The 20,031-nt window shown below is 41.3% G+C and overlaps 1 protein-coding gene across 10 annotated transcripts in view; it reads right to left on the minus strand.

Annotated features, from left to right (window-relative positions):
* SUPT3H (SPT3 homolog, SAGA and STAGA complex component) overlaps positions 1–20,031 on the minus strand; it is a 434,721-nt gene that overhangs the window by 72,894 nt on the left and 341,796 nt on the right. For all 10 annotated transcript variants that reach the window (XM_059728886.1, XM_059728883.1, XM_059728873.1 and 7 more), the window contains 5 exons: positions 16,835–16,910; positions 10,887–10,999; positions 10,161–10,268; positions 9,481–9,669; positions 6,416–6,526 (listed from right to left, as the gene is read on the minus strand). In XM_059728886.1, the coding sequence (XP_059584869.1) occupies positions 6,416–6,526; positions 9,481–9,669; positions 10,161–10,268; positions 10,887–10,999; positions 16,835–16,910 (597 nt within the window). The remainder of the gene's footprint in view (positions 1–6,415; positions 6,527–9,480; positions 9,670–10,160; positions 10,269–10,886; positions 11,000–16,834; positions 16,911–20,031) is intronic.

The raw sequence follows: 20,031 nt of genomic DNA on the forward strand, positions 1-20,031 counted from the left end.
CCCACAGCAATGGATGTTTCAGGAATTCCTCTTCCTTAAAAGAAGGATCGGCTGCTCTCTCTGTCTCTCTCTCTTTTTGACAAACCCAGGAGTGATAACTTCAAAGAGTGGCGGAGCTTCCTCCACTGAATCTGTGAAGCTCTGGTCTAGGGTGAGGGAGACTAAGGTTGGCTAGGGGTGAGGAGTCAAGATCTGGTTTATCCCCTATCACATGCAGCAGAAAAGAGGGAATAAGCTTGGGTTCCAGCATCATGGTCTCCCCAATGTCTTAACAGCATGGGGTTTCTCATACTGGTGTTTAGGAGGGAGTTAGCCACTAATCTGAGAACTTGTAGGGATGTGTAGCTAGCTAGGGATTGTTGCAGCTCCAAATAAAGGGAAATTCTGAATTAAGGAAAGTAATAAATTGTTAAGGTGCTGTTGCCAGGACAATTTGAATGGCTACTTAAGGCAGACACTGGATGTCAAGTCCCAAGTCCTGGTTGAGTGCCTTCTAAGGCAATTTGAATCTAGCCAAAATGTCTTTTTGTCTTAACTAATGTGCATATGGCACAGAAAAATAGATTTGGTTACAACATATGGAATTGCATCATCCCACATGATGAAGAGTTACATATTTCCCATTCCTTGTCTTGCAAAATTATATGGCAATGTGTTTTACATCAATCATTTACATCTCTGCTGGTTGAAAGTAGGGATCACACTTTAAAGTAGGTAATAGCAGGCACCACCCATAGGCTGTCAATAGAGAATACATGGATAAAATATATGTCTAGACTACCTTAGACATGATACAGTATAGAAGAATCTAGCATACACTTGCTGGCTTTCCATTGTGGCTTGTACTCTGAAACAAAAACCTAAATGCTCTAATTATGTTAGTCATTTTGACATAACTATTAAGGTTAGAATAAATTCTAACGGATCATTTTCACTACTTTAATGTTAGCTCTCATTTACCATATGATTATGAAACTTTTAAAGTGCTCTTTACTTCCAAACCAACATCTATCAAATCCTGCTAGAGAATAAATTACCCAAGTCAACTCTTCTTCCAAAATTGCCGTATTAGGAGCACCTATCACAATCAACAGCTGAAGGAGATAGACAATAATGATGGTACAACAAAAAAGAGGGCAAGATCAGATGTCGGAGGATATAATTGATTGTGCTTAACAGTTAATAAGAGCCACCCTGACAAAACTATTCCCATTGTAACTTATAATGCTTGACAAAGTAATGCATGCCTCTACATTTGCTTATTTTTCTTTTAAACAGAAAGAGTCAAATGTTGCAATGTGCTTTCACTGACATGGGATCCTGAGTCCCACACTGGCTAGCCCAAAGGACTCGCTGTCAGCACAAGAGCTGCCTGAAATGCAGATTTTTGTGCTTTGCAGGAAATTTCAATGCTCTGAACTGTCCCGCAAAAACAAATTTCTATAAAAATTTGTTTCAGGAGTCTTGATTTGTGGGGTTTCTGCAAATATAGAACTCGACGCCTAGTAACTATAGCCGACTTGATACTTTTCAACTTCACTGCTCCCACCACAAAACAGCTGAGACTTTCACAGTCGCTATTCTGTAGTGGGCAGCCAGGCAACTGGCAAGACTCATGTCCGGGCTGCTAGGATCCATGCCATGTAGACTGCCACAAAACTGGAGACTCGGAGCCTCTGGCCAGCTCAGCTGCTTGATGCTTAAAGCAGCTGCTCTCCAGAGCACAGGAGTCAGACCTCCCAGGGAACCTGTTGAACCTAAGGGCATTTATACACATACATTTGTCTGCTCCAATGCGCCGGAAATCGAGTGCGTCAGAGCTGACTCAATTTATCGAATCTGCTCTGCGTGCCAGCTGACCCGCCCAGTGCTGCGGTGCATACATTTGTATAAACAGCAAAATGCGAGCCGGTGCTGAGAAAATGGAAGTGGTGGGCTTTTGAACTCTAATACTTATGATGTGTTTTAGTTCAAAAGCGTGCTGCTGCCATTTTCTCAGTGCTGACGCACATCTCACCATTTATACAAATGCATGCGGTGCAGTGCTGGGGGCTTTTAAAAGCGCCCGGCGCTGTGGCACAACCATGTGTGCAAAGGCCCTAAGGTCCTGCACTCTGAGACAGCCTGCAGAGGGGCAGGGCTGTCTTGGGGCCACAAACCCTGGAAAGAAAGTCCCAGCGCTGCCAGGCTCCACGGGAGGGAGGCTGGAAGACCTGAACTCCTTCACCTGGAGCTCCCAACCTTCTGCTGTGGATTCAGAAGTGCAGAAACTGAGGATCAGACACCCAGGAGAGCTGGCTTTTGGAGTTATCCACTTTGTGGGCAGCTTGCTTTCCAGCCTTGTTGGCCAGCCAGCTGGCCCACAAATCTAAAAGCCTCCAGGTAACAGATCCTGGAAACTCTCAAGATACCTGATCCTGAAGCAGTCTGCATGGGGAGGCCCCAGAAGCACAGAAACAAGGACCTCCAAGGTTTCTCCATTTAGTGTAGTTACCATGGGTGTCTGCTGTGGAGCCAGGGTCTGGGGTTCTTGGCCCCAAGACAGTCTCCCTGGCAGGCTCAATTTCATAAGCATTGTGAAAGCAGCTCGGCCCCCAAAAATTCACAATCTAAATGCACAACACAGAAAAAAACAGTGGGCACAAGTTAGTTACATTGCCCCACTTACAAATCATTATTTCTTCTTTCTATTGTGATAGTACTAAGGAATCCCAGTCATGGAGCTTGTTAATTTTCCAAGGTTAGACACACAGCAGATCTATAGCAGGGCCAGCACCTACTTCTCCTGCATCCCTGCCCAGTGCCTTTAAAAAAAATTACCTTTCCTCTCTAGAGTAAATCTAACACCATGATGCCTCATTTAACCCAACTCAGTGTTAATGTACGCTGCTTTTCAAGAAAAAGATGCCATAGTTTTACCCCATAGTTTTAGGGTATTTTTATTTGTTTGGTTGTTTTAAAATATTATAAACTCGTGTTTCCTGAGTTCTGAATTAATATAAAATAATCCTTAGATTTTACAGGATTTTTTCTCATGGAGGACACTAATTTTGCAGACTCTGTCTATTTGAAAATGAGGAGTTATCATCAGCTACTTTGCAGCTTCAGATCTTTGCCTGTTTCCCCCAGATGTGTTGCTGATTTGAACTCAATCAATTTGTGCTGACAATACACTCTTTCAAAAGGCAGTCTTAAGTGCTAAAACATGACAGGGAGTGAATTTCTGGAAGATTATTGAACACTGAGGTGAACCAGTATGGCAAGATGCCAAAATTGACTTTACGTAAATTAAAAATAATCTCCAAAGGAGAAACACTCTGCTCATTCTCTGCCCGAAGTGACTTATTTGGATGAGACAGAAACTATTTAAAATAAAGGATCATGCCAACCTATTCCCCGAGTATTTTTTATACTTAACCTTTTAACAAAGATCAAATTTATCATCAAACATCAAGTTTATCTATCATTAGTGTAAAAGAGGAGAATGAATCCTGCCAGTTTGGAATGGGATGGCTTTATATCTTTATTATCTTTTACTACAGTTGACATGGCTATGGTACCATGAAAACTATAAGTATTGGCTTCTATTCGGGTTTATAAAGACTCCTCATAAAAACAGTAATAATTAAGAGTCCAGGTATGAACCTGACTGAAATAATGTCCTTAAAAATGGAGTCACACCAAGAAATGAATGAAATGCCAAGAAATGCTCTGCGTTAGGGCCCTTGCAGATAATATACGTAGAACGCATGCAAACAAACGATTCAGTTCTGTTCATTTTCCTATCTTTTGTTTTTAACATGCAGAATTTAAGTACCTGACTATCATCGGGGCTTGTATCAAGCATTTCTAGATAATTAACATCTGGCACATGGGACAGTCAGCTGGCAGGAAACAATCTATTCAGCACAATTTCTGGTATGAGAGGTTTAGTACTTTCCAAAAGCACACTACAGCTCTCAGAACAGCCATGTATATTATGAGTATGTACATAATTAGCTGAATTTTCTTGGGTTGATTTTCTACTCTGTTACAGCAGCTTGAATGTTAGTATAACAAAGGCACGCTTAGGTCAAACACTGTTTTGACTCCAACTGAGTTGCACCCATTTTCTGCTGACATACCTGAGTGGCCACTATAGAGCTGGAAAGAATAATTGGTACTTCCCCTACAGCCCCACATTGACTCTTTCTTTCATTTACTGAATGCATAGGAAGCTGACACCTAGAAACCCAGTAGAAAATAGCAGGACACGTAATGGAAGACCCTTCTTCTCTTGCCCATAAGAAAATTATTGAGAGGTTCTGGAACACAGTCCTCATGTGGAAGAAAGGACAGCAACCTAAAGAGGAATTGGGTAACTTGCATACAAGTATATTTGTCACTTAAATATTGCTATAATGGATTGCATACATCTTCCTTATCCCTTGCATGTCACTTATTTAGGCTAACTTTGGGAGGAAGGAAAGTTAAAAGCCTAATTTTTCAGAGGGGCTCAACCTCTGCGGGTCTCATGGATTAAACTCAGTATCGTTTCACACCTGCTTCAAGCCATGCAGACTAAGATCAAACGGGCAGGGAGAACCACAATGAAGAAAAGACTACTGAAAGGACAGGAAACAGAAGGAGAGAAAATCACTCATGAGATCTGTGTCTAGGATGCTGACTGCAATGGCTCGGGCACAGCATTTTAAAGTCGCAACATAGTTGAAATCAAAATAAACCACAAAAATAAACCTCACTGGCAGAAAAAGAAGGGGAGAGGAGAGAGCGATCATTAAGTTTCTTTTGCACTTACATCTTTGACAGTGGAAAGGAATTGATGGGCACGTTGGGCAGCTCTCTCATACCCTTGGAGCTGAGCATGACGGAGGGGGTGGGGGGTAATGTGGTCCTGCAAGGAGCTAATGGGTGTACTTATAATTACAGGCAATTCTTGAAGAAGAGTATAGACAGATTGTTTCAAATGTGTACTCTTGACATGCATTTTTCCTTATAAGGACAACTTTAAAATCAGTTCTACAGCTCCTACGCTGCATAGGAGATTATGTTAAGTTTCTTACTTTCTCGGCCTGGCTGGACAACCACTCAGGAAAGATGCTAAAGTCAATAAAATACTAAATCCAATGATGTGAAACTTTGGTCATTTGTGAGATATAAGGATACAGAGTCACATTATTCAGATAGTATTTTACAGGTCCCCTGTGTCACATGGCTTTACAACTTGGCCCTGGGCTGTCTCTAGGTAAGCTACTCCTGATTTTAGACTCTCAGTATAATTAAGTTGGCCCATGGGGTACAAGCAAATACCTCACTGCGAACTGGTGTCAGCTACCTATTCCTTCTTCATAAATTAGTCACTGAATTAGTGACTGAATTAGTCTCTGAAAGGAGAGAATGCATCTGCAGGGTTTTAGCCATATCTCTCTTAAATAATTACCTACCTTTTTTGGTCCTTATTTGCCTCCCATTATTTTTTATTATAGTCTTGTAGGAACTTTTAACCAATCCCTATTCCTTTCTGATATCAACAGTCTTCAAATATTTGTAGAGAATTGTTTGGAGGGAATTTAGCTACATAAAACTCTTAACATTTGTGTTCTTTCAAAATACTCTCCAGTTATTAGCTTTTAACCAGTATTCAAGTGCTTAGACCCAAAGCAGTGATTGGTTTATCGCTTATGGGTATTAACAGTACTTGTGACAAGGACTGATTTTTTTAAGGGATGCAAAATAAGGCAATAAGATAACTGCCACATGTAATAGCAGGTCGTAAGGAGATGATTCCAATTTATGACCTTGGAGACTTGTGACAGCTCTGAAGTTTTTATCAGCTGAATAAATTTCAACAGAGAATTTGTTTGGCTGCTTTAAACAATAGCTTTTCAATCTGCATAGGAAAAATGATGGTAAAACCTCATAATCAAATCAACCTTTTACCACAAGCTCAATTCTATTACATTTTAGTGAAGCTTCAAAGCTGTTTAAAGAAACCAATCTGTTCTATCTCCAACCCTAAATGTGTCACTTGAGAGTCGAACTTCCAATAGGACCAGTATCTGACATGTAACTAAATTTAGAATATAAAATGCTCCTCACCATACTGTAACACATATAATTTAAAATAACTGTAAACCTAAACTTTGCAAAAACAGAAAATTCAAGAACTAACAAAAAAGCACAGTTTGTAATTGAAAGAAAATAATATTTAAAAGAAAAAACTTTTTTGTCCTTCCAAAAAGAGACTGAAATTACTAAGTTTTATTTCCCAAGAGAATTATGCCACTTTTATAAAGAAAATTACAGTCACCACAAATTGCTTTCAACAATTCCAAAGCTTCTTCATTTGACCACTTGAAAATCAAAGTTCTTGAAGATTATAAATATAACTTTTTATAACTCTGTTATTACGTACTGTGAATGGGGAAAGGGGGCCAATCTTGTGGCCGTAACGTCGAATGGCCTCTCTGATGTGGCCAGGCTGGATGGCATCGCTTTGAGCCTCTATACCACAGGCTGCAGAGCTCTGCAACAGAAAAAACACATAAATTGTTACTAAATCAAAAACACACAACAGACCTACAGTGCATAAAGTATGAAAATAAACCTTTATAAAATGGACTGATTTTTTCCTGAGGATACATATCATTGCTGCCACACACTACTTTAAAGGGAAAAAAAGCTATTAACAAATCAAAGGAGACTTTTACATGAACTCTGCCTACCAGACCCAAAGAACACCATATTTGTCCTCTTAAGTATTTCACCTAGTGCCACTGCACGTTGCAATAGAAAAGAGCAACAAATGCTCAAATTCAAATGAAAGGGTCATATAAGTCATGCTGCAATAACCACAGGCAGCTATTTTTAAAACATTTCAAGCTTTTATTATGATGTCATGGGGTGGAGAAGATATTTGACAAGTATTTCAAAAGCAGAACATGCTGCTACTAAACTCACAGTTCAGTGATATCAAATTTAAATTTGGAAATGAAATAACATTGAATTATAAAGGCACAATAGTGAAGAAATGTTTCGATTGATTCAAACTGGAACTTTTTTGTATTTTATTTTATTGTGTATATTAATTAAGGACTCTATGCAGAAAAAACACTGATTCAATAATTATGAAGTCCTAGTACTGGTTCAGGAAATCCCTGGCTAGAATCACTGACTCTCAGAAAAATTAGGCTGGAAGGGCCCTCAGGAAACCATCTAGTTCAGTGGTTTTCAATCTTTTTTCATTCATGGACACCTAAAAAATTTTGAATGGAAGTGTGGACCCCTTTGGAAATTTCAAATGGTGGTGCAGACCCCTTTGTAAGTGTGGGTATTCACATACTTTTGATTGATCAGTCATCTTTTGTGGACCCCTTAGACAGCCTGTGGACCTCTAGGGGTCTGCAGACCACAAGTTGAAAATCAGTGATCTAGTCCAACCTCATGATCAACACAGGCTGGAGATTAATAGTAGCTTTCTGACTATGAAAGTGGTCAGACAGTGGAACAGGCTGCCTAGAGAAGCTATGAAATCTCCACGCTTGGAAACTTTCAACTAGACAGACACTTAGCTGGGATGGTTTAGTCAGGGCTCATCCTGTCTTGAGCAGGGCGTTGCACTTGATGACCCTGTGAGGTCCCTTCCAACCCTACTTTCCTATGATCCTATGACTATTATCAAATCCCCCCTCCCCCAGTCTTCTCTTCTCCAAATTAAAGAATCCCAGTTCACCCAACCTTTCTTTATAAATCATATTTCCAAGACTTCTAATAATTGTTGTTGCTTTCTGTTGGATTCTTTCTCCTGGACATCTTACATGAATTACAATGCCCGCACACAGTACTCTAGGTGAGACCTTGTGCCAGGGCTGAACAGAGTGGAAAAATCACTTCCTTCGATTTGCAAGAAACAATCCTGTTATTAGGACCCAGACGCCTGGGTGGCTTTGGCAGTAAGAGCACTGTCGACTCACAGAGCTTGCTAAACATGTCCATTTCTGCAGGACTGCCACCTAGACAATCATCCCCCCAATCTGTATTTCTGCATTTGATTGTTCTGTCCTAAGTGAAGGACTTTGTACACAATTTCTTCCAAATCTGCTCATCAAGAGCAGAAGCTATTCTGTACTGTTTGGTAACATTTGCTTAAGGCTTACTTGAATGCCCAAGACAAGTACTGCCAGGTTTACTCATGGAGATACATCTGGTGAATTCAGTCAGCATAACCAATATATAATGTAGGACAAATATGTCAAACTTGGCTGTCTAAAATTAATTACCTACATAAAATGTCTGATTTTCAGAATTGCTGAAAATTTACTGGTTCCATTTTGAGTCAATGTGTGTACACTATATATTACATAACGTATTGGTGGGTTCTTCCCTTCTTGTCTGACATTCATAAAGGGAATGAAAAATCTAATTTTCTTTTTGCTGTACTGGGCTCTGATGTCGTATGAATAGCATCCTTCATTATGAACCTGGTCTATCGCAACCCCTTGGCTATGCCTAATATACACCTGTCAAAACTGGACAGGGGTAAAGCTAGCAGAAGCATTCAGTAAAATTATGCAGTTATTTATAAACATAACATTTTTGAGAAAAGGCAGGCAGGCAGGCAGGTAAGGTTATGAGCTTAAGTAATACAAGTAACAAAAGTTAGTATCTATATCTAAAATTGCATTCTTAGTTAACACCTTGTGCCTAAGAACTACAGTGCAAATTGCTCAGGTGAACAGAATAACATCATCGCCCCAATATAAAAAAAGGAAGTGGGGGAAGAAAAAGAGCAACTCCAGAAAATCATAAGAAAAAACAATTTTTAAAGGTTCATCGAAGAGTTTGTTATTTTGGAGTATAATAAGACAGTTGCTGGAGGTCAATTCACTGGTAAGGGAAAGCTGAACCTGTTATGATTCTATTAGGAGCATATGAAAATTTCCCCCTATAGTAATGTCAATAAGAAAACTACTAGTTAATGCAAGTCACTGGTGAGTAGAGTAGCAAGGGAAGAAAGACTATATGGGTGGCAGAACCGCTAGGTACTCATTTCATACCAGCAGAACTTGCTTTGGAGCAGACTGAGCTTTGGGAGTAGACTTTTTTCCCCCAAGATTTCTTAAAACTTCTTAAAAGCCCAACCTAAATATACAAAAAATTTTCATTTAGTTAAATCTATTCTAACTCTTTTTTTTTATATCAAAATATCAAAGTATATCCCTTTCACCTAAAGTATAAGGATGTATGATAAAGCATGGAAATAGCAATGATCACATTTCCCTCAGAGTGTACAAATGATCTGTACTGAATGGGACTTCAGACATAAAAATAAAAAATACTGCTGTAAATAGAGGCCCCTCCAGCAGTAAAGTATGAGACATATTTTGGAACTGAACTTAAATGATAATTTCAAAACCAAGAGAGACTAAGATCTTCAAAGATACTTTGAGGTCATTTCTACTATGGTCACATCATAACTACCTTTTTTCTTTTTCTTTGCTTGGCTTTGGTAGAATCTTGTCCAATGCCTCCATTCCCCATGGCTCCAGACTGGGTTTTTCCAAGGTGTTGTGATCCTGCTGATGTTGGGGGAGTAGGCGTAGGGGGTGGTGTATTTTCAGGGGAGTCGAGACTGGTCTTCATACTTGTGGCCTGGCCTAAGAGATGTGGCTAAACCAAACAAAAGTCAACTGCAGACATTATGAGATGGAATTTTAAAAATTGTTCCCTACTTTTCTAGCTTTATACTCTTAACAAAAAGTATAATAAAACATTTAGCTTGCACACTCCAGCAGTTATGATGATTGCTGATCCATGTAAGTACATCAGTCATTATGGTTTTTTATCATTGATATGCAGTTAATTTACAGCTACTTAATAAAGATCAATGTAGAAGGAAAAAAATAAAAGCAAACACCGATAGTGAGAATTTCTATATAAACAGAATTAATTTCATTTGCACATAAAGTTGCTAAAGTTTTTCACAGTTATAACCATATAGTTAGGGATTTGTGGCAAAAGTCATCAGAGACTTATACCAATTACTTGCAATTCAACAAACCTCCAAAATGCATAACAATTAATATAAGCAATGGGCTCCCCAAAATGTTTAATTCTATTCTGATAAGAAAATACATCATTAAAAAAACCCAAAGAGTTACCTCAGCAGGGGTGTGATACTGTATGAAAGTAGCAGATATTGCATGACTGAACGGATCACCTGCTTTCGGAGCCATATCCTGTTTGACCAAGAGAGCCAAGTCCACCAACTATGACAACAACAACAATTAAAAGGATAGCTTCACTGACAGAATTAGCTTACTGGCAGCACAGCATCACAAACGTAAATGAAGTCAGTACGTGCGTGTCGACACAGATTCATCCAAATGCCTCTTAGCAGAGATCTGAATTTGTTCAGAGATACTCTAACCTAAAGAACCTTTTTCATCACATTTTATAAATTTACAGAGTAATTTATCTACCAAAAAGGTTTGGCTCTGATGTAACATTTGGTTTTCCAAGAAATCCTGCTTTTTTATCCAGTTTTACAGTTGGGTTGACTGAACACAAGTGCCTTGCCAAGGGTCACATAGCAAAGTGTGTGGTTTCAGTAGGACTTGGACAAAGATCCTTCTGGCTGTCAATCTTATGGTAACCATTACACATTATTGCCACTCATAATACCACAATGATGAGCACAGTACAGTGTGAAGCTCAGATACAGTAAATTGCATGCTGGTTAGATAGGAATTCAGTTGCAGACCATTATACTTATAAAAATGCTAACACAAAATCTTAGGGTCAGCTGAGATTGCTTGAAATGTGGCCAAGACTTTCTACTTAACTTTGTAATGAAATGGCATAGTCCGTATATTATGTTCCCTTACCTGTGCCACAGTCTCATAGGCTAAATATGCCAAAATCTCCATGGCAACTGCATTTGGTTTTATTTCCATGCTGCTACAGTCTAACCAATCACGAAACTTGGACGCTTTCTTGGCTGTTCATTGAAAACATCAGAGAGAACAGAACTGAAAGTTAACAAAAGTGATTCAAATAGTAATTTAAAGTTACACCCTCCTAGAATAGCTATAAATGTTAAACAGGGAGTCTGAAGTTTTCATAAACGACAGGGAAAAGCCAGTGGAGGTACTCAAAAATTAGCAAAGTGAGATCTGTGGGTAAGGACAGTGATTGTGCACACACAATTTTGTGTCGTCTGAAGAGAAAGCCTTGAGCACCATGAAGGAAAAGGTAAGTCAAATACAGGTTGCGTACATACATTCAAATGATCTGGGAGAGTTCTCCCAGGTTTGCTCTCCTGGTAGAGAAACTTAACCAGCGCTGGATGTACAGACACTTGATACTGAGGCCCTGAGGAGTAGAGAGCTTGGAGACACTGTAACCGGAGGGGAGGTGGGGAAGAGCTGTGCTCTAGCTCTGCAAGCTCACTTAATCTGCCTGCCAGCGTGAACACTGCATGCCAGCCTTGAAAGGACTTCAAGGCACCCCACAGTGCCATGGCATCCTGGTTGAGAACCAGTGATGTAGTCACTGATAGTACTGATTACTCCTCTATGACTCTGGCTTCATCTGTTCTTGGTTCTCCTTTTGGTTTTCACATCCCTCTTTCAGTGTCATCTTTGGTCCTTTCTCCTTTCCCCCTCACAAACCTCATATAGTTCTCTTTGTCTCATGTTCCCTACATCTGAGTGATATCACACATGCATAGGATTCAATTCTTATTTCTACATTGATATTTTGCAGATTTCTATGTTGATAATTCGCAGATCTCTTCCATACCATTTGCCAACAAATCATTTTGGATAGTTTGTTATCATCAACAAAGTTCTGCACACTTAAAATTGACTGCCTACTTTTTCCTTCTTAAATCGCTTCCACTTATCTTCACTTTTGTTGATAACACCATGATCACCCTCTCAGTCTTAAAACTTCAGGCGCATCTTGAATTTCTCTTGTACCATTTCTTTGTTCAAGAAGTTGCAAGCCTGATGGAGAGGATGATAGTGTGTGCATGCCTGTGTGTCTATGCACATGTGTGCACGCAGATGCCCATGAGAAAGCAAGGTGGTTAGCCATGTTAAGTCTAAAAATAGGCAGAAGTTCAGGTAGGGTGGCATCTTAGAGACTAACTGGTTTACAGAGGTATGAGCTTTTGTATGCAACAGCCTACTTCATTATACGCTATGAACAGACTAACAGAAAGAAAGGTTTTATCATATTTTATTACATACAGAACACACCTCTTTCCCCCCAAAATAATCCCCCTCCGCCCCAAACTGAAGTAGGGGTTTTAAGCGGAGAAGCTGTTTTCTTCATTGGAAAAGCTGCACTCTGGGAGACACTTAGCATCCCATGCAGCTCCCATTATGGCAGCCACTTGCATTAGCAAACAGAAGAGACAGTCTTCCCTATCACAGCCATAACCATGGGCTGAGCACTGTAGCTTGTGCCCCAAGCAGCAAATGAGCTATTGGTAGCATCTTGCTGAGGCCTGTGATATTGAAATTTCTTTTTATTTACAGACACTTGTATAAAGAGCTACTTAAGAGTAAAAACCTAACAGTCTTCCTACTGCCTTTGCAAGGGCTTGGACCAACCTGGTGACACAGGAAATATAGTGTCCAAGAAGCGTGGCATCACAGGAGACAGTCTAACACACCAGGAATTTCCTGATGCTACATTTCTTGGACATGCTATGTTTATAGAAAGTGCTAGCTATGACATGTCCAAGCAGGGACGTGTTTATAGAAGGTCCTACTCTGTGTCATACATTTGGCCATGACTGGCAAAAGTCTTTTTTTTCCTATGTTCTCCCTTCCAAAAACAAGGTGCAACACTTTATTTGGGGGCATGCTGTACGTGAGAAACTACATTATATGGAAGGAAAGAGAGATGGATGGGAAGGAACACTGCACAGAGTGGTAAAAAGTGGGGTGATTAGATCTATTGAAATAAATAAGGCAGTTAACGTGTTCAGGACCCTGAAACTAACAGGTAATGGGATAAGAATCTGTAGAACCTATGAGACCACTGTTAACCAACCCAGTCTGTGGATGGTTTCTTGTTCTGCAATTTTGCATTCAAGTTGGTTTTTAACGTTTTGTTTAAGGACAGCTGATGAAATGTCCAGGGACATTAAAGTGCTGTTCTGGAATTCATGTTGAATTGGTGCCCATTCATTCTTTCAGGTAGGGATCACCCTTGTCTGGCCAATGTAGACAGCAGAGGAGCCCTGCAAGTAGGTAACGACATACGTGATAACACTGATGGTTCCATCTCTGACCTCACAGTCTCTGTACTCAGGAGGAACCCTTCAGAGGTCAGGTCTGGAAACAAAATATTCATAACTTTACAGGACACTGGACTAAACACCATGGACTAAACAGAGACAATGATTTTACGGCTCATTACAATTTCCTTGTCTCTGCTAACCTCTCTGTACTCCACAGGTAATAAGGAACCTCCTTCCTTCTGAATTTGGGTTATTTATTTCAACTGCCTTTTACCTAATTCATGGCTATCTCTGAAAACGGCTCTGTGCTTCATAGGTTTACAGTCCTTTTCACCCTTTAAGTGACTTTTTCTTGATACAAATGAAATTTAACAAAAAAACTGCATTATCTGGTATTTAGCTTAAATTTTCTTTTCCAGATGTGAGGAAGAATATTTTGAGATCAAAAGCTCACCTAGCAGCAGTCCCAATGATGTAGTTGGTCCAACAGAAGACATCACCAAACCAATCTCGCTTCTCTTGTATTTTCTGGACCAGAGCTGTCTAGCTGGTGGCTCATGGGCCACATGGGCTCTGGGAAGAGTTAATTTTCAACCCCCCAGCTGCTGTTCCCCTGCTGCTCTGGCCACAGCAGCTGCTGGACTCTCCCCCTCCCTCCTCTAGCTTCCACTTCCTGCCCCTTCCCTGGGGGAAGAGAGACAGGGTGGAGTGGGGTGGGATGAGGCAGCTCGTAGCCAGGGAGCCGAGGGTAAGGCTGGGGCATCCACGCAGTTTGCAGCCTTGGGGGGGCCCAGGCTCACGCCAGTGTGGCCCATGCTGCCCCAGCCACTTAGAAGTTGGACAGCCCTGCTCAGACACGTCATAGCTAGGACAAAATTATAACCCCTTTACAATAGCGTGCAGATTTATGGTGCTGTTTAACTATGCAATTATAAAACACTACTGTAAATATACAGCTCTTTGCGAGTTTCATGGACTTATATTACAGTAGTAGATAGCATCATAGACATTAGGGCTGGAAGGGACCTAATCCAAAATCTGGAACCAGCTTCCCAGGGAAGTGGTCCTCGCCCCTACCTTGGGCAAATTCAAGAGGAGGTTGGATGATCACCTGTCTGGGGTCTTGTGAACCCAGCATGCATTCCTGCCTGTGGCAGGGGGTCAGGCTAGATGATCTGTTCAGGTCCCTCCTGCCCCTAGCTACCATAACACTACCATGATGATACTATGACCTCGGGAGATCATCGGGTCCAGCCCCCTGCCCCAGGGGTTGATTATTTTCAGCACTCGAGGCCCAGCTTCTATCCCATCCCGTCAGCACTGAAGTAGACTTCGACATCTATCTGTGCTTCCATTCCACCCTGGTCAAGCCCTGAAAAAAACCCATTCATCTCTTTTTGTCCCTAATGCATCTATTTCTGTAACATACTGTCAGCTTACCCTTATGACTGAGCTGTAAAAAAGCAGCTGCTTTTGGACTGTTTTTCAGGAACTGAAGCAGGGTAGAAAAGAATTACACTTAGGTACCCAAGTCTAGTTATGTGCCTAATACATGGAATAGACTTTTCCTTAACTTTCAATAAAAAAAACTATACATACTTTGACCTATTAGCATCTTATCTGGCATAAAACAAAGCAGATAGTAACCGTGAGCATGATTCTCTTTTTACACTGGTTTTACACCAGTGAAATCCCACTGACACCAGTTACTCTTCACCGGCATTAAATGCAAGTGAGAGGAAAATGAGGCCATTATTATTAAAAATGTAGCAAGATTATCCACCAGATAATTTATTTTACAAATCAGCAGCATTCAAATTTATCTTGTACACTGCAAATTTATATTTGTGCTGAGGTCTGATTATAATTTTTAGGTTTAAAAATGCCATTATCATGAACCTGTCATTTTCTGAAATCACCTCAGTCTGAAGTATCATTTACCTAATGGCTCACAGATGTGTAATGCCAAATTATAATGAAGCTTGCAAAACGCACTGAATCAGGAAAAAAATAAAACGCTTACAAAACATGGTTTCCTACGTTTGCTGACATTTACCCAGAGCACTATTCTGGATGTGTCATTTATCTGACCGTTATGAACTTTATGATCCATAAATGACTCACTTATTCTTTCAATTCAAATGCCCTGTTGTGAAGAACGAGATAAGGTCTCTTTTTTAAAGACACCATTGTATTCATTTCTGTATTTTAGTGTCATGTGCTACTCTGTCATGCTTTTTAATGGCTCTTTCACCTCACTCTCTCTTTGACTTTTGACCTGAAGCCTTAGTCATCACTTAACTGCATCTGTAGTGCTGTTTTGCTATATGATCAAGCCCATTAATTTACAGACCATTATACTTGTGGCTCACAAGTGCTTCTAGTAAGTTGGTTTTCAGTGGTAGTAAAGCCCTAATTCTGTCATCATGTTATTAGTGTTGGAATGGCGTGTACTGATGAATTTGGCTAATGTTGAATAAATTCCACAGCAGGAGGTTACAGCTTAAAATAGAAAAGACCTTTAGTGAGTTCTTTGTATGTCTGTGGATGCAGAAATAAAAAAAGAAAATTTGCTATTTTTAGCTTATTTCAGACGCCTTCAGAACTAATCCCAAGCATGAGACAGTACTTCATTAATCAAATGTGCATAACAATATCACAAGCGTGGATAGTTTACCATGCAAATGGTTTAAAAAGGCTACCTGTAGGATTTATACAAGCACCCATCACCATCGTACTCGAGTTAAAAGGAAAAGCTGGGAAGTAGCAAAAGAAATGAAAAATATTGTCTGCTGTCACTACAATGTGATAGCTCAGAAGACATCAGAACACAGGATCTAAAGTTTTCTAGCGTATGTTAAACAAGTGCATTTTCAATAAATATTTCACTAAGGTTCTTCTATATCCAATGGGGGCCATCCTCTTTGGTGCACACACCGTTAATTAGCTACGCATCCTCCCCAAGTGCTACTCCAATCCCCTGCCCCATCTGCTGCTCTGCTTCCTGCTTCCTTCCCTGTGCTCCCTGTCCCAGCTGCTTCTCTGCTTTGTGTCTTACCTTCCACTGTGTTGCCTGCCCCTGCCCCAATCTGCTGTGTGCCACTTGTACCCAGGAAGTGTGCCACGTCTGCCCAGGTACCTCTCCACTATTTAAATGCTACATTTATCCCCCTTCTCCCCCCTACCCAGCGTGTCACTTGCCCACTGACTCCTCAGTTTCCATCTTCACTGACTGCCTGTCCCGCATGCAGACCGGCCCGGCTTCTGGCTTCTTTACTATTCATTCCATCCAGGAAGAGCACACGCCAACTGCAGAGACGTCCTCAGCCTGACGAAGGGTTTTTAAACCCGAAAGCTGGCTAAAAAATGTTTTTTTCCCATCTATTTAAGTTGGTCTAATAAAAGACATCAGATTCACCCAAAGAACCTTGTCTGCCTATGTCCTCAGACCAACACGGCTGCAACCTACACCCCCGTGTGCCACTTGTGGCACTCTTGCTACAGAATGGCCATCCCTGTTCTAGTACCTAAAACTAATAACTGTACCTCTAAATACAACACAGCAGCTATAATACTTACAAAAGCTCAGCTGTCGACTTTCGCAGAATTCTGCATACTGGGCTGAGTCCATCATCCGTGTTTGCCTTTCTGCTCTCTAAAAGATAAAGCAGAATGAAATAATGCACTTCCTCTAACCAGAACTATGAACCAGAAGATGAATAGTATCCACAAAACTTGCACTACTGTAGCTATAAACTCAAAAGTCACCGGTGGATTTAAACAGGTTAAGATGCATAGATATAAATCACAGCTGGGTTATTATTCTTAGGAGTAAAATCTGTCAGAGGAGAGTTTTAATTTGTATTCCAGAAATGTGCTCGTGTAGCACAACAATAAGGGCTCAAGCCTGAAGGGTGCTAAGCTTTCTGGTCTTGATCTAGTAAAGCACTGAAATGCAGGCGTACTGTGAATCTTACCACTAAGCACATGCACATGAGTTTTCCTGGATTGAAGCCAGAGTGCTCAGTACCCTTCAGAATTGAGCCCTACCTACATCATTTTTAAAGGGGCATCACTCATTATTGTAGCAAATGGACATTTGGCGTCACACTGCGGATGCCCCAGGTCAGCAAGAGAGCAACCACAGTGCAGGCTGATCCACAGTTGGTACAGCCTTTAGGTGGTTAGCCTGACATTTTAATTGTTGATCTATGCCTTCTCTTTTATCCTTCAGGACCCGGAGGCAGCAGGGGAAGGAAGAAAGAGGAAATTAAACAGGCTAATTAAATTCATTTGAGAAAAATGTAAACAACTCTCAAAACATTTTCTACTGGATTCTCTAAAGAATATATTTCATACAGCAACAGTCTGATGTAAAACAAAGGCTTGCATAACCCTGCACCTCTCAGCAATCAAGGTATTAACATACCATACATTTATAGATTTGCCCTCCAAATATATGCTACACTATATAAGTCATGATTCAAAGCAGCACTTAAGTACATGCTTAATTTTAATCACATGCTTCAGGCCCATCAGCTTCAGTGATGCAGAGCTGATTTACACCAGATCATCTGCCACATTCTGGAGGCCAGAAAAGGTAGTTAGACTAAACAGAGAGATTATCCTTTTAAGAAGCAGATAGTAGTTCATTCAAATCTTCCAAACAAGAAAAGTGTGCTATCTAAAGCTCTGAGAAAGGTTTGTAATCTTCTCCCAAACACTAACTTAATGAATCAAGGAAATCCTGCACACCAAACAGGAGCAGGATTCCAGTACCAACTCGACAATCCTGAACAGGAGTGGCTGTCGGCACTGACATCCAGACGTTGGCACTTGCTACGTACAGCCCGAGCTCACGCATCAGAACGACAAATCAACAAGACAGCGAAGAAAAGGTAAACACGGGTGCTTTTATAGCCCGAAGAACTTCTTCAGCCTGAGTCCAAGGTTAATTCACCATCTGATGAAATTTAAAATTGTGGGTTTGTTTCATCTGGTTTGGCGAGAAATAAAGTGCTTATTGGTGAGAAAAGGACCCGAAGACAGATTTTGCCATTGTACTTGGCCTTAAAAAATGGGGCTTGAATCAGAAAAGAAAACCTTTCTTTGAACTACATACATGATATCGAATTCTACTCCCATTCCTTTCTGGATGCCCTCCTTACCTATTGACTGGGAGAAGTTGTATCTCATTATCTCACCTACTCACGGTAAGGCCATCCCAATATTAAACCCACTCACTCTTAGGCTGCATACAGACATTCAAGGGTGCAGGTTGTACCCATGTTGGTCTAAGGACATAGGAGGCCTGACAAATGGTTTTTAAACCTGAAACCTTGATTTTTTTAAAATATTTTTCCAACTATTTAAGTTGATCTCATAAAAGATCTCAGATTCACCCAAAGTACCTTGTCTACAGACATTCAAGTGATCTAGGAGAATTCTTCCAGGTTTGTTTTCCTGGTAGTAACATTTACCTGGAGGTGCCTGAACAGGCAATCGAATACTGAGCCCCTGAAAAGCAGAGAGCTTGCCGTGCTCGTGCTGCACAACCAGCGGGCCCCCGAGGGCACGTGTCTGCGTGCTTTGCACGGTTTCTCATTCTGCCTCTGGAGACCGAGCACAGGACAGCCTTGCTCAGGGTCAACCTGCATCTCCTGCAACACAATGTGGGGACTGTGAAGGGGTATGTCATGCTCCGTGCTCAGCTGACGTCCAGTGAATGATGGCGGGGGGGGGGGAGGGGAGGAGGGGTGAGGAGGGTGGCAAAGGGGGCAGGAACAAAGCACCCTGGGATGCTGAAGGACTGTGACGTGTCTTCTCTCAGATGAGAATGTCTCCCAGGAGAAACTCTCCTGGAGCGATTTAACCCTGGTTGTTCCCAGGTTATTTTTCTCTCCGAGTGGCCATTTTCACTCTGAGAGAAAAATCCCGAATATCTGTACACTCGCGGTCTCTGCTCGGAGAGCAACGTCTCTCCCAGGAGGAACCGAACGCAATCATCCAATGCTCGAGTCACCTAGCCGCCGAGAAACCCAGAGATGTTTTCTCTCTCTTCATATTCTACGCAGGGCCGTCCAACTGGTGGTTAGCCACTGGCCCGTAGGCTCCTGCCACCTTTACCTCCTCGGCTCCCCATGCTTTGCCCCAGAGGTCCAGGTGTCACTCCTTCCTAGCGAGTGCCATCTCCCTCCATCACGTGTTCCCACTGCTGCTGTCGCTATTTCTCTTGCCCTTTGCCCCCAACCCCAAGATCTCTGGGTTCCCTCTCCTTTCTCCACTTTCTACATCCCCCCCATGAGTGCCCCACGTCCACTCAGAAGTTGGACAGCCTTATCCTGGCTAGTCAACTGCTCTAGCTTGAAGTCCCAAATTTAATTTCTAAACCTCTTTTGTGCGACTGAACCGCAGGGATAGACATTACACTGAAGCATTTCTTTTCTCAATTCCTTTTCTACACATTCCTCTACTTCCTCAGGTCTGCCTTCCTTGTTGCATTCTGCTAAGTAATTTTTTCGGGTGCAATTACCGTTCCTGTCAGACAGGACACAGAATTTCAGACTGAATGCGACTGCCTTCACACTTCTTCCCTTCGTTCTGCTTACAACTTGTTTTTTGCCAACGTAGAAAGATAAATGAAAATAAATCCTTGTTCTGTGTTGATACGTCCAGAATGTGATCAGGCAGCCTTTAAACCAGTTGTTCCCAAACTGTGGGTTGTGACCCCAAATGGGGTGGTGACATCACTGGATGGGGTCGTGGCACGGTGCTCT

Source organism: Alligator mississippiensis, chromosome 1 (assembly GCF_030867095.1).
Source record: "Alligator mississippiensis isolate rAllMis1 chromosome 1, rAllMis1, whole genome shotgun sequence".
Lineage (NCBI taxonomy): Eukaryota > Metazoa > Chordata > Crocodylia > Alligatoridae > Alligator > Alligator mississippiensis.